Raw genomic sequence first — 22,949 nt, 5'->3', positions numbered from 1 at the left:
ATTTAAGTGACTAAGAAAATGTGAACATATAAAATCCTATAGGATACAACCAAATCAGCAGTTAAAGTACACTTCATACACTTGGATGAATTAATTAAAAGGTGAGAAACAGAACTAGCCAAAAGAAAGAGACCCACAGGACTTCCAAATGGTAGTTATTAGACAAATACTTCAAAATAACTGAGTATTGTGTACATAATGATTATAATACAAGACTGAGAATTGTGGCAGAGAACTGGAAACTGGGGTGGGCAGTAAGGAAGGCCACAGAAAGTCTGAAAGAAGATCAAATAATCCTAAAAACAAAAATAGTCAATAACAAGATTATTAAGAAAAAATAAAATGGATGGTTTTAATAGCAGATTAGACACAGATGAAGTAAAAGAGAAATGGAAGTGGTATCAGAAGATAATATCTGGAACGAAGCAGAGACAAAAATATGGGGGGGTATCAGAAGTCAGATCAAGAACACAGAAGAAGGAGGAGCTTCAAGATGGCGGAAGAGTAAGATGCAGAGATCACCTTCCTCCCCAGAAATACATCAGAAATACATCTACATGTGGTACAACTCCTACAGAACACCTACTGAACGCTGACAAAAGACCTCAGACCTCCCAAAAGGCAAGAAACTCCCCACGTACCTGGGTAGGGCAAACAAAACAAAACAAAACAGAGACAAAAGAAAAGGGACGGGACCGGCACCAGTGGGAGGGTGCTGTGAAGGAGGAAAGGTTTCCACACACTAGGAGCCCCATCACTGGCAGGGATGGGAGGTGGGCAGGGGGGAAGCTTTGGAACCACGGAGCAAAGCACAGCAACAGGGGTGCGGAGGGCAAAGCGGAGAGATTCCCACACAGAGGATCGGTGCCAACCAGCACTCACCAGCCCGAGAGGCTTGTCTGCTCACCCACTGGGGCAGGCAGGGGCTGGGAGCTGAGGCTCGGGCTTCCGTCGGATCGCAGGGAGAAGACTGGGGTTGGCGGGGTGAACACAGCCTGCAGGGGGTTAGTGCACCACGGCTGGCCGGGAGGGAGTCCGGGGAAAACCCTGGAGCTACCGAAGAGGCAAGAGACTTTTTCTTCCCTCTTTGTTTCCTGGTGCGCGAGGAGAGGGAATTTAAGAGCGCCGCTTAAAGGAGCTCCAGAGATGGGCGCGAGCTGCGGCTATCAGCACGCAACCCAGAGACGGGCATGAGACGCTAAGGCTTATGCTGCCACCACCAAGAAGCCTGTGAGCGAGCACAGGTCACTGTCCACAACTCCCCTCCCGGAGCCTGTGCAGCCCGCCACCGCCAGGGTCCCGGGATCCAGGGACAACTTCCCCAGGAGAACGCACGGCGCGCCTCAGGCTGGTGCAACGTCATGCCGGCCTCTGCCACCGCAGGCTCGCTGAGCGTTCCGTACACCTCCCTCCCCCAGGCCTGAGTGAGCCAGAGCCACCAAATCAGTGGCTCCTTTAAACCCGTCCTGTCTGAGCAAAAAACAGATGCCCTCAGGCGACCTACACGCAGAGGCGGGGCCGAATCCAAAGCTGAACCCTGGGAGCTGTGCGAACAAAGAAGAGAAAGGGAAATCTCTCTCAGCAGCCTCAGGAGCAGCGGATTAAATGTCCACAATCAACTTGATATACCCTGCAGCTGTGTAATACATGAATAGACAACGAATCATCCCAAATTGAGGAAGTGGACTTTGGGAACAACGATATATATATATTCTCCCTTTTTCTCTTTTTATGAGTGTGTATGTGTATGCTTCTGTGTGTGATTTTGTCTGCATAGCTTTTCTTCTACCATTTGTCCTAGAGTTCTGTCTGTCCGTTTTTTTAAATTACTTAAAAATTTTTCTTAATCATTATTTATTTTACTATATTTTATCTTCTTCTTTCTTTTTTTTCCTCTCCCTTTTATTCTGAGCCGTGTGGAGCACAGGCTCTTGGTGCTCCAGCCAGGCGTCAGTGCTGTGCCTCTGAGGTGGGAGAGCCAAGTTCAGGACACTGGTCCACAAGAGACCTCCCAGCTCCACGTAATATCAAACAGCAAAAATCTCCCAGATATCTCCATCTACACAACCCACTGAACCAACCTTAGCCACTGGGGACAGACACCAAAAACAATGGAAACTACAAACCTGCAGTCTTCGAAAAGGAGACCCCAAACACAGTAAGTTAAGCAAAATGAGAAGACACAAAAACACACAGCAGATGAAGGAGCAAGGTAAAAACCCAACAGACCTAACAAATGAAGAGGAAATAGGCAGTGTACCTGAAAAAGAATTCAGAATAATGAGAGTAAAGATCATCCAAAATCTTGGAAATAGAATGGAGAAAATACAAAAAACGTTTAACAAGGACTTAGAAGAACTAAAGAGCAAACAAACAGTTATGAACAACACAATAAATGAAACTAAAAATTCTCTAGAAGGGATCAATAGCAGAATAACTGAGGCAGAAGAACGGATAAGTGACCTGGAAGATAAAATAGTGGAAATAACTACTGCAGAGCAGAATAAAGAAAAAAGAATGAAAAGAATTGAGGACAGTCTCAGAGACCTCTGGGACAACATTAAATGCACAAACATTCGAATTATAGGGGTTCCAGAAGAAGAAGAGAAAAAGAAAGGGACTGAGAAAATATTTAAGAGATTATAGTTGAAAACTTCCCTAATATGGTAAAGGAAATAGTTAATCAAGTCCAGGAAGCGCAGAGAGTCCCATACAGGATAAATCTAAAGAGAAACATGCCAAGACACATATTAATCAAACTATCAACAATTAAATACAAAGAACAAATATTAAAAGCAGCAAGGGAAAAACAACACATAAGGGAATCCCCATAAGGTTAACAGCTGATCTTTCAGCAGAAACTCTGCAAGCCAGAAGGGAGTGGCAGGACATACTTAAAGTGATGAAGGAGCAAAACCTACAACCAAGATTACTCTACCCAGCAAGGATCTCCTTCAGATTTGAGGGAGAAATTAAAACCTTTACAGACAAGCAAAAGCTAAGAGAATTCAGCACCACCAAACCAGCTTTACAACAAATGCTAAAGGAACTTCCCTAGGCAGGAAACACAAGAGAAGGAAAAGACCTACAATAATAAACCCAAAATAATTGAGAAAATGACAATAGGAACATACATATTAATAATTACCTTAAATGTAAATTGATTAAATGTTCCAGCAAAAAGACACAGATTGCCTGAATGGATACAAAAACAAGACCCTTATATATGCTGTCTACAAGAGACCCACTTCAGGTCTAGGGACACATACAGACTGAAAGTGAGGGGATGGAAAAAAAATATTCCATGCAAAGGGAAATCAAAAGAAAGCTGGAGTAGCAATTCTCATATCAGACAAAATAGACTTTAAAACAAAGACTATTACAAGAGACAAAGAAGGACACTACATAATAATCAAGGGATCAATCCAAGAAGAAGATATAACAATTGTAAATATTTATGCACCCAATATAGGAGCACCTCAATACATAAGGCAAATACTAACAGCCATAAAGGGGAAATCGACAGTAACACAATCATAGTAGGGGACTTCCAACACCCCACTTTCACCAATGGACAGATCATCCAAAATGAAAATAAATAAGGAAACATAAGCTTTAAATGATACATTAAACAAGATGGACTTAATTGATACTTATAGGACACTCCATCCCAAAACAACAGAATACACATTTTTCTCAAGTGCTCATGGAACATTCTCCAGGATAGATCATATCTTGGGTCACAAATCAAGCCTTGGTAAATTTAAGAAAATTAAAATCGTATCAAGTATCTTTTCCGACCACAACACTATGAGACTGGATATTGATTACAGGAACAAATCTGTAACAAATATAAACACATGGAGGCTAAACAACACACTACTTAATAACCAAGAGATCACTGAAGAAATCAAAGAGGAAATCAAAAAATACCTAGAAACAAATGACAATGAAAACACGACGATTCAAAATCTATGGGATGCAGCAAAAGCAGTTCTAAGAGGGAAGTTTATAGCAATACAATCCTACCTTAAGAAACAAGAAACATCTCAAATAAACAACCTAAACTTACACCTAAAGCAGTTAGAGAAAGAAGAACAAAAAACCCCCAAAGTTAGCAGAAGGAAAGAAACCATAAAGATCAGATCAGAAATAAATGAAAAAGAAATGAAGGAAACGATAGCAAAAATCAATAAAACTAAAAGCTGGTTCTTTGAGAAGATAAACAAAATTGATAAACCTTAGCCAGACTCATCAAGAAAAAAAGGGAGAAGACTCAAATCAATAGAATTAGAAATGAAAAAGGAGAAGTAACAACTGACACTGCAGAAATACAAAGGATCATGAGAGATTACTACAAGCAACTCTATGCCAATGAAATGGACAGCCTGGAAGAAATGGACAAATTCTTAGAAAGGCACAACCTGCCAAGACTGAACCAGGAAGAAATAGAAAATATGAACAGACCAATCACAAGCACTGAAATTGAAACTGTGATTAAAAATCTTCCAACAAACAAAAGCCCAGGACCAGATGGCTTCACAGGCGAATTCTATCAAACATTTAGAGAGGAGCTAACACCTATCCTTCTCAAACTCTTCCAAAATATAGCAGAGGGAGGATCACTCCCAAACTCATTCTACGAGGCCACCATCACTCTGATACCAAAACCAGACAAAGATGTCACAAAGAAAGAAAATTACAGACCAATATCACTGATGAACATAGATGCAAAAATCCTCAACAAAATACTAGCAAATAGAATCCAACAGCACATTAAAAGGATCATACACTATGATCAAGTGAGGTTTATCCCAGGAACGCAAGGATTTTTCAGTATACACAAATCAATCAACGTGATACACCATATTAACAAATTGAAGAATAAAAACCATATGATCATCTCAATAGATGCAGAGAAAGCTGTCGAAAAAATTCAACACTGATTTATGATAAAAAACCCTCCAGAAAGTAGGCATAGAGGGAACTTTCCTCAACATAATAAAGGCCATATATGACAAACCCACAGCCAACATCATCCTCAATGGTGAAAAACTGAAAGCATTTCCACTAAGATCAGGAAGAAGACAAGGTTGCCCACTCTCAGCACTATTACTCAACATAGTTTTGGAAGTTTTAGCCACAGCAATCAGAGAAGAAAAAGAAATAAAAGGAATCCAAATTGGAAAAGAAGTAAAGCTGTCACTGTTTGCAGATGACATGATACTATACATAGAGAACCCTAAAGATGCTACCAGAAAACTACTAGAGCTAATCAATGAATTTGGTAAAGTAGCAGGATACAAAATTAATGCACAGAAATCTCTTGCATTCCGATACACTTACAATGAAAAATCTGAAAGTGAAATTAAGAAAACACTCCCATCTACCATTGCAACAAAAAGAATAAAATATCTAGGAACAAACCTACTTAAGGAGACAAAAGACCTGTATGCAAAAAATTACAAGACACTGATGAAAGAAATTAAAGATGATACAAATAGATGGAGAGATATACCATGTTCTTGGATTGGAAGAATCAACATTGTGAAAGTGACTCTACTACCCAAAGCAATCTACAGATTCAATGCAATCCCTATCAAACTACCACTGGCATTTTTCAGAGAACTAGAACAAAAAATTTCACAATTTGTATGGAAACACAAAAGAACCCGAATAGCCAAAGCAATCTTGAAAGAGGAAAATGGACCTGAAGGAATCAGCCTCCCTGACTTCAGACTACACTACAAAGCACAGTAATCAAGACAGTATGGTACTGGCACAAAAACAGAAATATAGATCAATGGAACAGGATAGAAGGCCCAGAGATAAATCCACACACATATTGTCACCTTATCTTTGATAAAGGAGGGGAGAATATACAGTGGAGAAAAGACAGCCTCTTCAATAAGTGGTCCTGGGAAAACTGGACAGCTGCATGTAAAAGAATGAAATGAGAACACTCCCTAGCACCATACACAAAAATAAACTCAAAATGGGTTAAAGACCTAAATGTAAGGCCAGAAACTATCAAAGTCTTCGAGGAAAACATAGGCAGAACACTGTGACATACATCACAGCAAGATCCTTTTTGACCCACCTCCTAGGGAAATGGAAATAAAAACAAAAATAAACAAATGGGACTTCATGAAACTTCAAAGCTTTTGCACAGCAAAGGAAACCATAAACAAGACCAAAAGACAACCCTCAGAATGGGAGAAAATATTTGCAAATGAAGTAACTGACAAAGGATTAATCTCCAAAACATACAAGGAACTCATGCAGCTCAATATCAAAAAAACAAAGAACCCAAACCAAAAATGGGCAGAAGACCTAAATAGACATTTCCCCAAAGAAGACATACAGATTGCCAATAAACACATGAAAGAATGATCAACATCATTAATCATTAGAGAAATGCAAATCAAAACTACAATGAGATATCACCTCACACTGGTCAGAATGGCCATCATCAAAAAATCTACAAACAATAAATGCTGGAATATGGAACTGAGTGAACTGATGAGGATGATTATAATTTTTGTGACTTTCTGTTTGAATAAAAAAACAAAAACAGGGCTTCCCTGGTTGCACAGTGGTTGAGAGTCCCCCTGCCGATGCAGGGGACACGGGTTCGTGCTCTGGTCTGGGAGGATCCCACATGCTGTGGAGTGGCTGGGCCCGTGAGCCATGGCCGCTGAGCCTGCACATCCGGAGCCTGCATGTCCGGAGCCTGTGCTCCGCAACAGGAGAGGCCACAACAGTGAGAGGCCCGTGTACCACAGACACAAAAAAAACCCCAATAAATTCTGGAAAGGGTGTGGAGAAAAGGGAACCCTCTTGCACTGCTGGTGCAAATGTAAATTGATACAGCCACTATGGAGAACAGTATGGAGGTTCTTTAAAAAACTAAAAATAGAACCACCATACGACCCAGCAATCCCACTACTGGGCATATACCCTGAGAAAACCATAATTCAAAAAGAGTCATGTACCAAAATGTTCACTGCAGCTCTATTTACAATAACCAGGATATGGAAGCAACCTAAGTGTCCATCAACAGATAAATGGATAAAGAAGATGTGGCACATATACACAATAGAATATTACTCAGCCATCAAAAGGAACGAAATTGAGTTATTTGTAGTGAGGTGGATGGACCTGGAGACTGTCATACAGAGTGAAGTCAGAAAGAGAAAAACAAATACCGTAGGCTAATACATATATATGGAATCTAAAAAAAAGAAAATAAAGGTCAGAGGAACCTGGGGTTGAGACGGGAATAAAGATGCAGCCCTACCAGAGGGTGGACTTGGGGATACGGGGACGGGGAGGGGTAAGTTGGGACAGGGTGAGAGAGTGGCATGGACATATATACACTACCAAATGAAAATGGACAGCTAGTGGGAAGCAGCCGCTTAGCACAGGGAGATCAGCTTGGTGTTTTGTGACCGCCTGGAGGGGTGGGATGGGGAGGGTGGGAGGGAGGGAGATGCAGGAGGGAAGAGATATGGGGACATACGTATATGTATAAGTGATTCACTTTGTTATGAAGCAGAAACTAACACACCATAGTAGAGCAATTATACTCCAATAAAAACGTTAAAAAAAAAAAAGAACACAGAGGATAAGTTATAAAGCCCTACATATGTGTAACTATAATCCCAGGAGAGAAGATAGTGAATGTGACCAAAGCAATATCTAAGAAATGATGACTGAGAAGTTCCCAAAACCAATAAAATACATCAAACAATAGATTCAAAAAACCCCATGAACCCCAGCAGGGGGAAAAAAACACCCAAACCCTGGTGCACCACAGAAAACTGCTGAAAATCAAGATCAAAATCAAAATCAAATATCAAACTGCCGTCAGAGAGTAAAAAAGACAGGTTACTTTTAAGTAGCATCAATAAGACTAGTAGATGACCAATAGAAACTATAAAAGCCAAAAGATTTAGAATAATAACTTCTTTAAAGTGCTCTAAAATTGGACTTAAACTACACATTGGACAGATGGACCTAACAGACCTATACAGAACTTTTCATAGAACAGCTGAACACACATGCTTCTTAAGGACGCATAGAATATTCTCCAGGATAGATCATATGTTAGGCCACAAAACAAGTGTTAATAAATTTAAGAAGACTGAAATCATATCAAGCATCTTTTCTGACCACAAATTGGGCAACCTAGAAGAAATGGAACCTAGGAGAAACATACAACCTATCAAGACTGAATCATGAAGAAACAAAATCTGAACAGACCAATTATTAGTAAGGAGATTGAACCAGTAATCAAAAACCTCGCAACAAGACAGGTCCAGGACCAGACGGGTTTGCCAGTGAATTCTAACAAACATTTAAAGAACTACTAACATCAATCCTCAAACTCTTCCAAAAAATAGAAGAGAAAGGAACACTTCCAAACTCATTTTATTAGCCAGGCTTATGCTGATACCAAAGCCAGACAAGAACACTATGAGGAAAGAAACTAGAAAGTTCTGAAATAAAAAACTGCAAGCTAGAGTTCTATAACCAACAAAAGTACTATTTAAAAATAAATGGAAGAATCATCCTATTTGTTATTAAAATGTATTACAAAGTTGCAATTACTAAAAACAGTATTAAAAATAGGAAATAGACAAATGGATCAATAACCAAAAGAGAATCCAAATGCATACCCAAGTATATATTGGAACTTCATATATGAGTAAGAAGGTTTTGCAAATAGTAAATGTAAATTAGTCAGTAAATGCTCCCAAATGCGCAAAACTGGCACTGGGAAAACTGACTCACCATATAAAAATATAACATCAAGCCCCTTATTTCCCGCATTCACAAAGCAAACTAGATGAATTAACTACCTAATGTAAAATGAAAATATTTAAAAACCATTAGAAGGAAACACAGGAGGATGTCTCTATGACTCTGCAATGTGAAAACATTTAAAACATAAAAAGCACAAAGCATAAAAAGTAATAGATGTGAACTTTCTGTACATCATTGTCTCCTTCTCTCACACACACATATATAATTTCATTAAGGACTCTCTATTCACTCTTAATCCAGTACTCAGTATTGCCCCAGCTGGTCCTATAACCGTGAACACATTCACTGGCATAACTCACACCCTTCAAGCCCTAGAGAAACATTTCCTTTGCCTATGCCTTTAAAAGAAGGGGACTGCAGTTAATTACACTATTCTGTTTATTTTGTATGTTAGAAATCTTCCCTAATAATAATGTTTAAGGGACTCAGGGCGGGGTGGGCGGGGGTTGGGGGGGAGGGTAGGCTGAAACAATGCAGAGAAGATTGCAGGTTGTGCTGATACTGACATTTTAGTCTCTGCTTCAGAAAGGAGGTAAAATTTGAGCAACCTAAGTGCTCAGGTAAGAGAAAAGACATTAGTTAACTGTCAAATCCTTCCTCTGGCAGAGCAAAACTACAGTTGATTCTTGCATAATGAAAAACTGCTTCCTAATAGTGCCAAACGTCCATTTTCTTGCTTCTCTTTGTATTCCAACTTGTGGCTCTGGAAGTACTAGCAACTAAGTGCACAGTATTTGCAACAATTGCACATGGTGACTGAGAAACATTCTGTAGTTCTAAGCAATTGCTATTATTCTTTAATTTGTTTATATGTAAATCTAGACAACCGCATGAACATGACATATTTACAGTTAGATGGCAAGCAAACACTAGAATAATGACTAAGTTTATTTTATAAAAATATTTAATAAGATTTATTCAAAAATAATTTCAGTGTTATCAAAACGATTTTATTTAGATTAATGTTCGTTAGTAATTTGTATCTACCTTAATTTTAAGAAGAATTTAGTATTTCAGAAAATATTAAAGAAACAATACCTTTTAATTTTTTACACTTATTTCACGTTTCTGGTAAAAGTACTCAAATTAGTACATTTTGAACAAAATTACATGTTGTTTTAATCCTTAAATCATACTATCAATACAACAGAAAATAAGTAAAAATCTTGACTATACTGATTTTGCTAAAATGAAAAGAAATTTTTGAAATGTGTACTAATTTACGAATTATATAGGTCATTATTACTTATCCAAAATTCGGCAGTCCATCATCAAATATCCATAATAAATGCATTCAATTATCTTTGATATTTTGCCAACACTCGGTCATAAAAATAATAGCTTCACACAAACTTTTCTATTTCATTACGATGAAGGTATGTGTGAAACTGAAGACTTTATTGCACCACCTGAAAACTCGATTGAAAAGTTTAAGCACTTAAAATATTTCAGGGGCCTCTGTTTGTACTCTTTCCCTAGGGTCAGCAACTGTTGGGGCAGGCCTGCCTATGGCGGAATGCTTCGCTGCATCACAGCTACAGCAACCTGAGTGTGAATTTGCCATGTCATTTACAAGGTTACTCTGAGATATGACATACAGTGCAGAGGAATTACTTACGGCCAAGAGGCCACAAGGCTCACAAGACGGCTTAGTTCCTAGTCTACTTTTGTGCAAGAAGTCCGTCAAGGGGAAGGAAAATTAATGTCTACCCAGGCAGAGTTATTTTTTAAGAAAAACTGAACTAAACAATCCAGCGACTCCTCCCTCCCTTCCAAGGCTGAATGCATACTGGCTCTAACACAGCCCCATACTGGGTACCATCCATGATACAAGACAAACATCTGCGACTGAGAGGGAAGGCTAAGTCCTGAGGGAAACGTAAGCAACACACTCATCTTTCCACCGCCCTGAGTAAACAATTAAAAATACCTTTATGAAGTGCTATGCACGAGCACAAGGAACAACAGAACGACCTGAGAGACCCAGCACAGAATTATACTTTTTCAAGAGGAGTCTGGGGGGCGGGGGGTGGGGTCAACTAAGCGGGCTTGGCGCTCTGGTTTCCTTACAGGCAACACAGACCTTGGGACAAGATGAATGTGCATGCGCAGGCGGATGGCAGGAGGAAGGTTTAAAAAACACCCAACAGCTTGACACAGGCATACATTCTTTCCCCAAAGCTGAATGAATGAATGCAGCAAAGCCCTCTGCGCCACCAGAGCAGACGTCCAACAGTTGGGACTGTGACGCCGGAAGCTGCCCGCGAGCCGGGGAGGAACCACCACCTTCTCCTGTCACCACTAAACAGTTACCACAAGCTACTTCACGACACCTGTAGCGGCATCACCCACGACACCCAGCGCACAGACCCGTTTCATCCTCCTTCTGCGACCGGGGACATCAGGACATGTGGCTCCCCCCGGAAAGGGGGACCATGGAGAACGCGCTCGCGGCAAAAGGCTGCGGGACAGGGGCCGGGGAGGAAGGGCGGTGGCGAGAGGGGAAACACGTGTGCGCACTTGGCTCTCCGGAGAGCAGAGAGCACGGGCCCCTGCGAGGCCAGCTGCTAACCCCTCCCCGCCCCCCACACACACCTGGGCTCTGTTACATCGTTTACGACGCTAAGCTGTGGGTTCCGCGCCCGCTCCGGAAGCCCCGGCCCGCCGCGTCTCCACCCGCGTCGCCCTCAATTTCGTGATTCCGGCCACTGCTCGCGTCCTTGGTCATCCCCCGACCAGCGGATACGCGCTCCCCCCGATCCCCCCAACCCCACCCAGGCCCCGGACACCCGCCGCAGGCCCCTCACGACCGCACGCCCCGCGACCCGTCGGCGCGAGGCCCGCACCGCCCATCGGACGCCCCGGAGTCGGCCCCCCTCAGCCCCGGCGGCGCCGCCGCCCCGGCCGTTTCCTCAACGGCTTGCCTCAACCGTCCGGAGGCCGCTCTCTCGCTCGCTGGCCCGCCCGGCCCCTGAGGCCCAGCCGACGCCGCAGCTCCACTCGCGCACCCCGCCGTCAGGGAAGTCCTCTCCGGCGCCCAGCTCAACCTGCCGGCTGGAGTAGGCTGCCGCTGCCGCTGCCGCCGCCGCCCAGCTTCGCGTCTCCCTTAAGCGAACGCCGCCGCGCCTCACGCAGCCGAGGGAAGGCGGGAAGTGCCAGTCCAATCGGCGTCGCGTGCGGTCGGCGTCGCGTGCGGTCGGCGCCGCGTCCAATCAGCGCCGCCGGCCTGACAGGCCCCGCCCCCCCCACGCCGGCGCAAGTGCCGCCCGAGGCCGGAACCAGGGCCGCCGAGGTGGGCAAGGCTCAGGGCCTCAGGTAAGTGGGCCGGCCGCGCCCCGACACCGACCCCTGACCCCGGTCGGCCGGCGGCCGCGCCGCGAAGCTCTCCCCGCACGGACGCGCCGCGAGAGAAGACGACAGTGTCCCTCGTCTGCCTGCAGGACTTGAACCTGGAGGGCCGGAAGCGCCGGCGGCTCAAGAAGACTCCAGGGCTCCCGACAGCCACCCGCGAAGGCTGGAAGGGGCCGCAGTGACACGGGGGCACTCGGCGAACCCGCGGGGACACGATGGTCAGAGTGCCCTAAGACAGGCGCACGCTGCGGGCCAGCAGAGGGCAGCGTAACCACTCCGGGCCTGTCCCCGCTGACAGCCGCGCTCCACCCCGCCCCGCCTTACGTTCCTGCCCCGCCCTGCCCCGCCCCTGCCAGGGTTTCCTAGAAGCAGCGGCTGCGAGTGCTTGCCCTCTCGTTAGCCTGAACCCCAGACCCCTGGGGCACAGAGCGCTGAGGCCATCTAGGCTTGGCACTGAGGGGACTCATCAACAGTGTATTCCCAGGCTTTTTAGAATGTTTCAATTTAAAGTATCAGTTTAAATGATAAAAGCAATGGATGCTTGTGGTGTAAACTGTGCAAGCAACTCAAATAATTACAGCAGACAAGCACAAAAAATTAAAAGTTAGTGATTTCTCACCTTGCCACTTTTTAGTAGAGAGAAGAAAAATGTCAGAGCCCTTTTCATTATTAATTATTATACAATTCAACCTTATTTGAATTGTTTTTAAATAGGTTTTTAGATTATGATGTCAGATGGAAAATCTTATCACTCAATCCGAATGGGCTTTCAATTAAATGTAACAAGCTCTTACTGGGTACATCTCATCACATGGCAGAGAGAGATTGGGCTTTGGCGTGGGTTCGAATGCTAGCTTTGCTACTTACCAGCTGTAGGGCTCTAGGTGAGCTCCTTAAACCTCCCCAAGCTTGATTCATTTCAGCTGAGAAAATGGGGAAATTATCTACCAGGTACTGCAATTTTCAGAATTAAATGAAATCAAATACATACAGCACCTAACATTTTAGGCAAGCAAATAAGAGAGGACACAATAAGTGTTAGTTTCCTTGCCCTGTGTTCAAAGCTTTGTAATTGAGTGAGAGTCACGATCGGGGTGCTGGTGGGGGGAAGGCAGATACACACTAGTTATTCCATATACAGGCTTCAGTAAGCACTAAGGAAGTACAGTAACTGTCCCATCCCTTATGTCCCACTAGAGCTTTCTTCACATGTAATACTGACGTGGCATAAAAGGGTGTATTTCGGTTTCTCAAAGACATACACAACTGTGCTACTGAAGATGAGGTACCATCATACGATGCATTTATTTACTTATCTAGCCAAGATCCTAAATGTGACAGCCTTTTAGGAAGGATGAGACTTATGTGTGAAATGACAATCAGCATGCTTCTAAAGCCTTGTTTCACAGTAATTAGACCACAAGAAAAACACACTTCAACTAACCACCTGTGCACATATACTTTAATATTTAGGCTTAGGTGAAGACACCTTAAATGGCAGGTATTAAAATATGTTTGGGAAGACAACCCAAGAATTGCACAATCCACAACAAAATTCGAACGTCTAGGCCACATAACTGTGTTTTCAGGCCTGAAAATCTCCTGAAGCTGTTCCAAAGCTGCTTTATTAACTGGACAGGTATATTTAAGCTTTAAAATTTTTTAAACGTTGATCTTTTTTCAAAGGCACATGGAGATTCTCTTAATATTAAAGATATAACATTTACTTCATATTCCGTGACCAGAACCTTTTTGGTAAGTGACCTTCATATGGATTATAAGATTCTCTACATGCCTTTACACAGCAATACATTTGCCAGCTCTAGCTCATACCTGAATGCTGTGGACAACTGCCTTGCACGCTGGGCTGGGACCCAGGCCCTCACAGGCTTGCTGAACTAACTGGACAGTTTGTCAAATAGCAGGAAATGCAACCTGGCTTCTCTCCCTCTTGCGTGTCAATGGCGTACACAGTGCTAACAGCCAACGATTGTTCAATTTAGTCACAATATTTTAAATCAAAGTTCCATATTCTTAGATCAGAAGGTACCAAAGAAAGCCACCCCTATTGATGGAATTTTAAAAACTACACAGTTGCAATTATAAAAAAGAAATTGGTTAAAAGGCAAAATGTGTCCTTTACATACTTATTTGACAAATGGCAACAAACATTCAAAAATTTAGAGTCAGTGCATTGGTGACAGCTATCACAAAATTGATTACACTGGTTTCAGCTGTCTCAGAAACAAGCTTCCTAAGTTGGAGACCGTGTCCATCTTAGCTGAGTTTTCACACCTCAGTGCTAGCACCTGCCGTCAGACCACCACTCAGCACCAAAAACAATCACCAGCCCCTCACTGAGGTTTTAAGTTCTTGTGGCAGTCTGCAGGGGACAATGGCCTTGACTTCTTGGTTAGAGATTTTAAAAAAAAAAACAGCATTTAACATTTTAAAATTGGGAAACAAGTCCAGATGAGGTTATAAACTTTTCTATCTGAAGGCGCAAAGAACAAAGTTGGCAGGTAGCTGATAAAACCAGGCATATATAAATACAGTTTAAAACACTTAAAAAGTATAAATATTTGTGTATTGTTTTTCCTCCAGTCTGGCTGTTGCTGAAAATACCTGCTAGTTCCACTTGGTAACGTTATTTCTGAAAGATGACTGCTGGAACCTTTGACGCTCAAGAAGACATAGAGTCACCTTAATTCATCAAAAAGGTCATCGCAAAGGGCATCGTTGCCCGAAATTCCATAGAGTTGCCTGAAAACTGAAATAACTTAAGGCAGAATTTTTTAAAATATTTAGGTAGTTCAAATCTAAACAGAATGGCCTGATAAAGTGCAGATACATAATTATCAAACATGTACAAGAATAATACATGACGTGCGAAAAGAGACTGCAGAAAGGGCTGGCTCTTTTGCTAGTTAAAAGTTTTAAGCATTTTCTTCCTTCGCAATTGCTGATGCAGGAGACACACAGCCTAACTGGGCAGCCTGAACTCCCAGGAATGGTTGTAAGATGACCAGATGAGGCATAAATTTCTTGCCTATTAATAGTTTCCCGGCTGTTAGAAGCCTACAGACATTGGCAAGCAAATGTGATCACAGGTTTTTCTTGTCCCAGGGCAGGAATGCCACAAGGGACCACAATGGGGGTCACACTGTACATTGTTTACAATGGGCACAAACACACAAAATGACTTTTTTTCTTTTTTAGCTTATTAAATCCAGAATGTTCCGAAGAAGGCATCCACCAAGGGTAAAAAGTCCCAATGTCACAATGATGACAAATAACAGCTATATTCACAGAGACCCAATCAGGACACACGCAAAAGCCACAGGCTTTCCCAGCGGGAGGATGCAGGCCTTTCCAAAACCACCTGCCTGGGCCTTCTTCAGAGGGGCCAAAGCACCCATGAGTCTACCCACCCAGCACCCCGCCCCAGCATAGGACACAGCTCGGCCTTCTGGCACCTGAGCTTACTTTTTAGACCAAGTGACACAGACGATGCAAGTAGAAGACAGGACGGGCCATGCCAGCACACCTTACAGTGGGAAGTGAGGTCAAACGACCTCGGTTAGGAGATGGGGTGTGAGAAAGGGCCACTGCCCAGATGCGAGAGCCCAGCCAGGAAGTGAGCGCGGGTGCGGCCTGCGAGCGGAGTCTCAGATGAAGTGAATCCAGCTCTCCTCGCACTCCCCGCGCGGCATGTGCAGCGCATGGTTGCGGCACGTGAGGCTGTAGTCGCGGCCGTCGTTGTTGTCCCAGTACTCGGCGCCGGCCACACAGTAGCGCAGCGCGAAGTGCACGCGGGAGCCGAGCTCCAGCAGGAAGGGCGGCACCGGGAAGCCGAAGGTGAAGACGTCCTCGGCGCCCTCAGTGCCCGCCGGCCCGCGCCACCGTGCCACAGCCTCGTGCACGCTGCGCCAGTCGGAGAACGTGTAGCGCACCACCACCTGCTTCTCGAAGGCCAGGTTGCGCACGCGCGCCGTACCGCTGATGCCCAGGTCTGAGCAGGTGACGCGCTCCAGACACACGAGCTGCCGCCCCAGGCGCTCGCCGAAGTCAGGGGTCTCGACGGGCGGCGGGAAGTCAGGCACCAGGCACTGCAGGGTGAACTCCAGGTCCTGGCTGCTGCAGCACAGGTCCGAGTTGATGTCGAGCCGCGACAACACGTGCAGCGGCACGGACGGGTCGTCGCCCGCGTTGAACACCTTGACCTGCGCCAGCTCCAGGCCCAGAGCGTCGGCGAAGCGCACGCGGTGCTGCCGGCTGCAGCCCGGCCGGCACGCAGCGCCCTGCGCGCCTGCGCCCTTACGGCGGCGCTCAGGCAAGCTGGGCAGCGAGCGCGCCCGCCTTAGGATAATGGGCCGCAGGCAGGGGTCGCAGCCGGACGGCGCGGGCGGCGGCGGCGGCGCGCTGCCCGGGCTCCCGGGGGGCCTGCAGGGCCGCGACTCCCGGGCCGCGCCGCCGTCCAGGTCCGAGAGGCAGCTGAGGCTCCGCGGGGCGGGCTTCCGGAAACCGGCGGCGGCGGGGAGGACCGCGGAGCCTGGGCCTCTGAACATGGCCCGGCCGGCCGTCGAGCGATGGGGAGGTGGAACCGAGGGGCGGCCTTCCGACCCCGCGTCCGCTCCCTCGGTGTCCCCGGCCGTGCTCAGCTGCCCCCTGGGGAGGGTCCGCCGGAACCTCTGACTGCAGGGGATCCAGTGGGCCGGCTGCGCCCTCCCCTCGACAGCCACTTCGCCCCTCGAGTCCTCGCCCCTCGAGTCCTCGCCCGGGTTTTTCGCTTTGGGCAGCAAAAAAAAAAGCTGATTTCAATCGATGAGTGCTTGCTCTCGTGGAAGCTTTTCGGGGCCACCGCGGAGCGCGGGGTGGCGCCGGCCTTCTGCTTCCTCCCGGGTGCCTGGGGGAAGGCGGTGTCCGCCCAGCGGCCGCTCCCACCCCCGGGGCCCTGGCGTTACTTACACGGCTGCAACTTGTCGGTGCAACTTCCCGGCGAGCCTCCGCCCCGCCCCTCGTGACGCGGCCGCGCGCTGACTCCCGCAGCCCGAGGGCCGCCGCCGCGCTTGCAGCAGCGCGCCGCAGTCCGGCCTCCCGCCCGGGCCCGGGAAGGAAGGCCGGCGGCCGCGTCAAGTGTCCTCGGCGATCGCGAAACAGGTCTGATCAATCTCTGTCCGCGTCTGCCTGGCCCGCCCGCCGATCGATCATAGTTCCGCGTCTGCACAAACGGAGGACCAGGAAAGTGCATGCTGCTGGTCCTCGGATTTCTGGGTTAATGGGGGCGGGGGAGGCGTGCAAAGGCCGGCCTTTCCAGGAGCTCGTTCCCAGGCTGATTTTAAGCCTCGAGGCTAGCCAGCTCTTTGGACGTTTGCACTGCAGCATGTACCCTAGGCCAGACCGAGGGAGCCTCGCTGCGTAGAGGAGAAGCGTCCTGTCCCCACGGCACCCACAATGCTTTGCCGCCCGGGACCGTCCCCGGGGGTGGGGTGGGGAGCAGGCGGCGTGGCTGCGGCTGCGGCTGTCTCGTGGCGCCGCGCCGGAGAGGAAGATGTGGGAGTAACAGTTCATACCCTGGGGTGACATATGCGGTTGCCTTTAAGCAAGCAGCCTCTGGCGCTTGGGACGCGTTTCTGGAGCCAGAATCTCAGACTTTTAGCTTTGTTCCGATGGGAGCCGGAACCGTCAGGGAAACCGGAGCTTGTTTTCTGCGTCCTTAGGGACCCTGCAGGCTGTCATCTGTCTCTAATTTGGTGCAGAAAACGGCACAGCCTAGGGTGTAAAGCTTGCCAGGTGAAGGCGAGAAGATGGGAGTGCACCAGGCTAATTGGAGGAGGGTTAGTAAAGAACGTTTTCTACGCCCAAAACGAATCAAGCCGTTGATTATGGTATAATTCATTCATTGTGAGGGCCCGCATGTGTTTTTTATTCCCATCGTATGTACACTGACCAAAATGGCACACGTGCTTCTTTTGAAAAATAACACAGCAAAGTTTTAGGAAGGAAATAAAAATCTTCTATAATCCCACCTCTTCCATTTTTCAGAGGCAGGGGATATTATGGAAGAAAGAAATACGTATTCACGTTCAAATGGGGCACTTTTAGTAGCCCACTCAAAATAAGAGGCGAAAAGCAACCTTGGGTGGTACAAATCAACAAAATGTCACAAAGAGATAACATCGTGTGACGTGTATGAAGATACTGATATGACTTTTTCGTGGATTGATGTGATAGTGAAGGCAGGAGACTTGAAAGAGAGCCTCCACAGCAGAGTTTAAGCTCCACAAGAGCAGGGCATGTGTGTAATCCTGCCGTTTTCTAGGCACTCCTGTGTTTGTTGAAAGAACGAACGAATGAATGAATGAATGGACATGGGAACTTCGGAGCAACACCCGACCTTAATTAGCCCCACAGATTTCCACAGCATGTTATTTCCAAGGGGATTTTGTGTGTGGGTATGTGTGGGTATGGGGAGAGAGAGAGAGGGAATCCATTTGTAGTAGTGTGATCTTGTATCTAATATCCACTGTGAAAAACAAACAAGATTAAACCGTAAATAGAAGGCAATATCCTTCCACCAGTTTTTCTATACAATTTGAATATTTAAGAACAAACAAGTGAAAACCAACACAATACTGGTGATAGGACCGTTTGCAGTCAGTACTTACCGACACTTCTATTGCTTCTAGTTCCGGTGGTAAGGAGTCCTTTCCAAATATAAGAGGAATAAAGAAGTTACTTCCCCTGCTGCCATCATCTCCCAACAGACTGAGCAAGAATATTTCGAGCGCTACAGCAAAGGTGATGTAAACTTTGAAGTAAAATCTTATTTAGATTTGTTGGGTTTCTTTTCCTGTTTGTTTCTTGTGTGTGTGTATGTGTGTGTGTGTGTGTGTGTGTGTGTGTGTGTGTTCAGGGTATTTATTAACTACGTGTCTGTTTTTTAGACAGTCCATCAAACCCTAGATGATGATCAGCCGTGTGACTTTTTCAAGAAAGGGAATAGGGTGAATAAATCTTATCAGAAAAGCAGGTAAATCATTTTTCATGTAATTGCTTTATCTTGCAAAAGGCACGTTATCTCGGTTCTCCAGATTGATATGTGTGGTTGGGAAAAAATATGTCTGTTGATAGGAAATATATATTTCTTGTCTGGCAGAAATGATTTTAAACATTACTAGTTGGTAAAAATTCCAGAGGTCATAATTCTTGCACTGTTAGCAGAATCCACAATTTTGGGTAAATCCCTTAATCATCTGTCTATGTTAGTTTCCTTTTCTATAAAAAGGATACTGTTAACGTTTATGGATGCACACAGACAGCTAGAGGTAAATGAAAGTTTTAACAATATTGGCTATGAGTTCTAAATAATGGCAATTCCTTTATCCATTTCGTCAACATTTACTGAGCACGTGTTATGCTACTGGCAATGATTTAACCTCCAACGTGTTTATTTGTTAAGAAGTGACACATTTTCAAGTAATTGCTTAGTGTGGTGGAAACACAGACGAATGTAAACCAGACAAATGAACCTCTGAGGTTTCCACAAAGCATGTTTACCACCCAATTCTTTTTTTTTTTTTTTTTTTTTTTTTTTTTTTGCGGTACGCGGGCCTCTCACTGCTGTGGCACAGGCTCCGGACGCACAGGCTCAGCGGCCATGGCTCACGGGCCCAGCCGCTCCGCGGCATGTGGGATCTTCCCGGACCGGGGCACGAACCCGCGTCCCCTGCATCGGCAGGCGGACTCTCAACCACTGCGCCACCAGGAAAGCCCTACCACCCAATTCTTTTAAGCCCACCAGACTGATATTGCTGAGAAGTATTATTCATCTTGGCAAAATGCTACGTTCTTGGTAAATAAGTCAAAAAGAAAATATTTTCAACCCTGATATGAGACCCTGTCTCAGAATAAATTAGAGGAAGGATCAGTTGCCATGCTGGTAATGCACACGGTATTCACAACGTCTACTTCCCCGCCATTCGAAGGATTGCATTAAACCTATTTTTTAAATTCGTATTGTGTTAAAAGGTATGATTTTATTCCTATTCCTCTAAACAGTTTTTCTGAGTGTGTTTTCTATTTGAAAACACTTTGATAAGCTTTTGGTTTAAGGTGTAGGTTGTATATGCTACACTTTTCCTTAAGATTTTTGTCAGCTCAGAATTACCACCAATCAGTGATTAAGTTCTGTAAAACTTGCATTTTACATCCTGTTTACATTTAATTGAAAATAGGTATATGAAAGAAAGCTGTGGATTTTACTTGTTCGTGTTATTAAACACTGCTCATCATTAACAGGACAGAGTCCTATGAGAGATGTTACTAATGTTTAAAATGATAATATAAGCACTTTATGAAATGTTAGTGTTTTTCTTAAAAGCTAGTGTTTGATGTAAAATGGAGTCCATGCATGGACTCTGGCACCTGCTCTATGATGTTTCCTAAGTAGAGTGTGAAGTGGAAAATTGTCCTGTAACAACTTCTGTGAGTTTAAAGGCCTCACATTTTCTAATGCCTCGCGATAGCTGAAATATACCACCAGGGAGTTCTTTTGGTTCCGTTGTTCAATCATTGGCTGGCCAGTTTTTGTCAGATGGACTAAGAATTGCAGGTTTATTTCTCGCAGCAATATGAATGCAGGCCCCTCTTGGAATAAAGTACAGCGTCCAAAGAATTCAAGAAAAAGGCAGAGTAAATCCCAAGTCCCCCATCTCTCGTCCCAGCCGAAAAGCAGTCTCGGAGGATGTGTCCCCCAACCAACTGAGGATAAACTGAAGGAAAGCATTTCCCCGGAAGGAAACCCCAAAAGGAGTCCCCTTGGCTACAGGTGTCGGGGGTCCTCAGGGAACAAGTTGTTTCTGGACTTTCAGACGATGAAAATTATCAAAGAAGATGCTGAGGAGGACAGCGCCAGTGACCTCTCTGATTCAGAAAGAATCCCCGTCCCCCCTTCTCCCCTCACGCCTCCAGATCTTCATCTTCGGGCCGAAGAGATCGATGCGGCTCACTTCGATCTGCACCCAGGGCAGGGTCCCACCCAACAGCCCGAATACTCCTACCCTGACTTCCTCCCGGCCCCGTGTAACTCCTGGGACCTGCGGGACATGGCTGTGCTCTTGCACTCTGAGCGCAGGACAGAGGCCGTGCCCAGAACCGGGGGGCTGCTGGGGAAGTACATCGACAGGCTTGTCCAGCTCGAGTGGCTGCAGATCCAGACTGTCCAGTGCGAGAAAGCAAAGGGGGCCAAGGCGAGGCCTCCCACTGCCCCTGGGACCTCGGGGGCTCTGAAAAGCCCTGGGAGGAGCAAGCTGATTGCCAACGCTCTGTCCAGGCCTCAGCAGGAAGGGCCTCCGAAGTCAGGCCCTTCACGAAAGAAAGACGTGCACCGCAAAGAAGTCCATCCATCCTATTACACATGTGAGGCTTCCACCAAACCCCTCGATGTGCTGAATAGCAGCAGACCGTGTTCTCAGAAGCAAACCCTGGACGTGCAGACAGAGGAGAAGAAAAAGAAATCCAACAAGAGCTCCAAGCTGCAGCACTGGGATCTGTCCTGTGGGGACAGCGGTGACCCTAAGATCAAGAGTAGCGTGAACCTTCGCCTTCCCAGGCAGCCAGCAGTGATCGGGGACTCCACGGACACCTACAAGGCCTCCAGAGCGCCAGCACATGCAAGTCTTAAGCAAAAGGGAAATGCAAATAATTGTGCTCGAGCCACTGTATCCAGCGAGAAAAAGCTCAAAACAAATGGAGTAAAACAAAACACACACAAATTCAAATCATAACTGAGACGATGAATTGCAAGGACCTGCAGGTGCCTCAATATTAGAGCTCTTCCAAAAGTTACAATACTGTGAATTTTAAGAGACTTTGGGATTACTGACACTGAAGAGGTTGACCAGTTCTTTAGTCCACGCCACGCCCACCCAAGCCACAACAGGGTGGTTTCCAAAGAAGGGTGTCTTTCAGTAACCATATTTTGCGTTGACAGTCTTAGGCAAATGAGAGCCCTTCAGATAAAAATTAACCAAGGTCTGTGCCGTATAAAGAAATAAAACGACAGCTCTCCAAGGAAAGAGTAGACTAAACTTCTGAAACCTCAGCCAGGCCACGTACAGCGCAGGTAAACTAGTGCGTACTGCTTCAAACAGTGTAGAATCCTGAAGGTCTGAAATAGGGCTCTCTGCATCCTCATCCTAAACTATTCAAGCAGAAGGTCCGGGCATCTCACTCCTGGGGAAGCTTCGGCTCTTCCTCGAGTTACGGAGCAGCTATTATGAGCAAAGTCATTTATCACTAAGCTGCCTGTTCCTTCCAGACAGTGGAATCTAGTGCTTTCAAACACTTTCCCTGATATGGGTTTAAAAAAAACAAGGCCGGGCTTCCCTGGTGGCGCAGTGGTTGAGAGTCCGCCTGCCGATGCAGGGGACGTGAGTTCGTGCCCCGGTCCGGGAAGATCCCACATGCCGCGGAGCGGCTGGGCCCGTGAGCCATGGCCACAGAGCCTGCGCGTCCGGAGCCTGTGCTCCGCAACGGGAGAGGCCGCAACAGTGAGAGGCCCGCGTACCGCAAAAAAAAAAAAAAAAAGGCCTTTTCAATTTAGAGGTGGTGGCGAAGTCCATTTCTGTATTCTCTAAGCTGAACTTAAAATAGCGTGCAGGCTTCGTCCCAGTGGATGTCGGCGGGTCTAAGCACAGTTGTTAGCACGTGATGGGAGGAAGAATGAAACAGTTGGCACCAGAATCCCCGGCGTGTGTGGCTTCTCT

The 22,949-nt window shown here is 45.8% G+C and overlaps 3 protein-coding genes across 4 annotated transcripts in view; 1 reads left to right on the top strand and 2 right to left on the bottom strand.

The window, feature by feature from the left end:
- Positions 1-11,887, bottom strand: part of SYCP2 (synaptonemal complex protein 2) — a 73,062-nt gene extending 61,175 nt beyond the window's left edge. Inside the window, exon 1 of one of the 2 annotated variants that reach the window (XM_079944286.1) lies at positions 11,877-11,887. The gene's annotated coding sequence lies outside the window, so the exon portion shown is untranslated. Of the gene's footprint in view, positions 1-11,837 lie in introns of both variants that reach the window. The other variant, XM_079944287.1, reaches the window with a different exon arrangement.
- Positions 11,888-13,636: 1,749 nt separating this feature from the next.
- Positions 13,637-17,291, bottom strand: PPP1R3D (protein phosphatase 1 regulatory subunit 3D). The gene is made up of 2 exons (XM_079945211.1): positions 17,149-17,291; positions 13,637-16,969 (listed from the first exon to the last, which is right to left on the bottom strand). The coding sequence occupies exon 2, from the start codon at positions 16,746-16,748 to the stop codon at positions 15,849-15,851; it is 900 nt and encodes a 299-aa protein (XP_079801337.1). The 5' UTR covers positions 16,749-16,969; positions 17,149-17,291; the 3' UTR covers positions 13,637-15,848.
- A 1,648-nt stretch (positions 17,292-18,939) lies between these two features.
- FAM217B (family with sequence similarity 217 member B) lies at positions 18,940-22,199 on the top strand. The gene is made up of 3 exons (XM_079944970.1): positions 18,940-18,981; positions 19,128-19,213; positions 20,810-22,199. Exon 3 carries the CDS (start codon positions 20,814-20,816, stop codon positions 21,966-21,968), a length of 1,155 nt encoding a protein of 384 aa, XP_079801096.1. The 5' UTR covers positions 18,940-18,981; positions 19,128-19,213; positions 20,810-20,813; the 3' UTR covers positions 21,969-22,199.
- Positions 22,200-22,949: the final 750 nt, after the last annotated feature.

The sequence above is a fragment of the Stenella coeruleoalba genome (genome assembly GCF_951394435.1).
Source record: "Stenella coeruleoalba genome assembly, chromosome: 15".
NCBI classification, from domain to species: Eukaryota; Metazoa; Chordata; class Mammalia; order Artiodactyla; family Delphinidae; genus Stenella; species Stenella coeruleoalba.
Note: the sequence above shows the minus strand (reverse complement) of the source record. Positions and strands in the feature narration are given on the sequence as shown.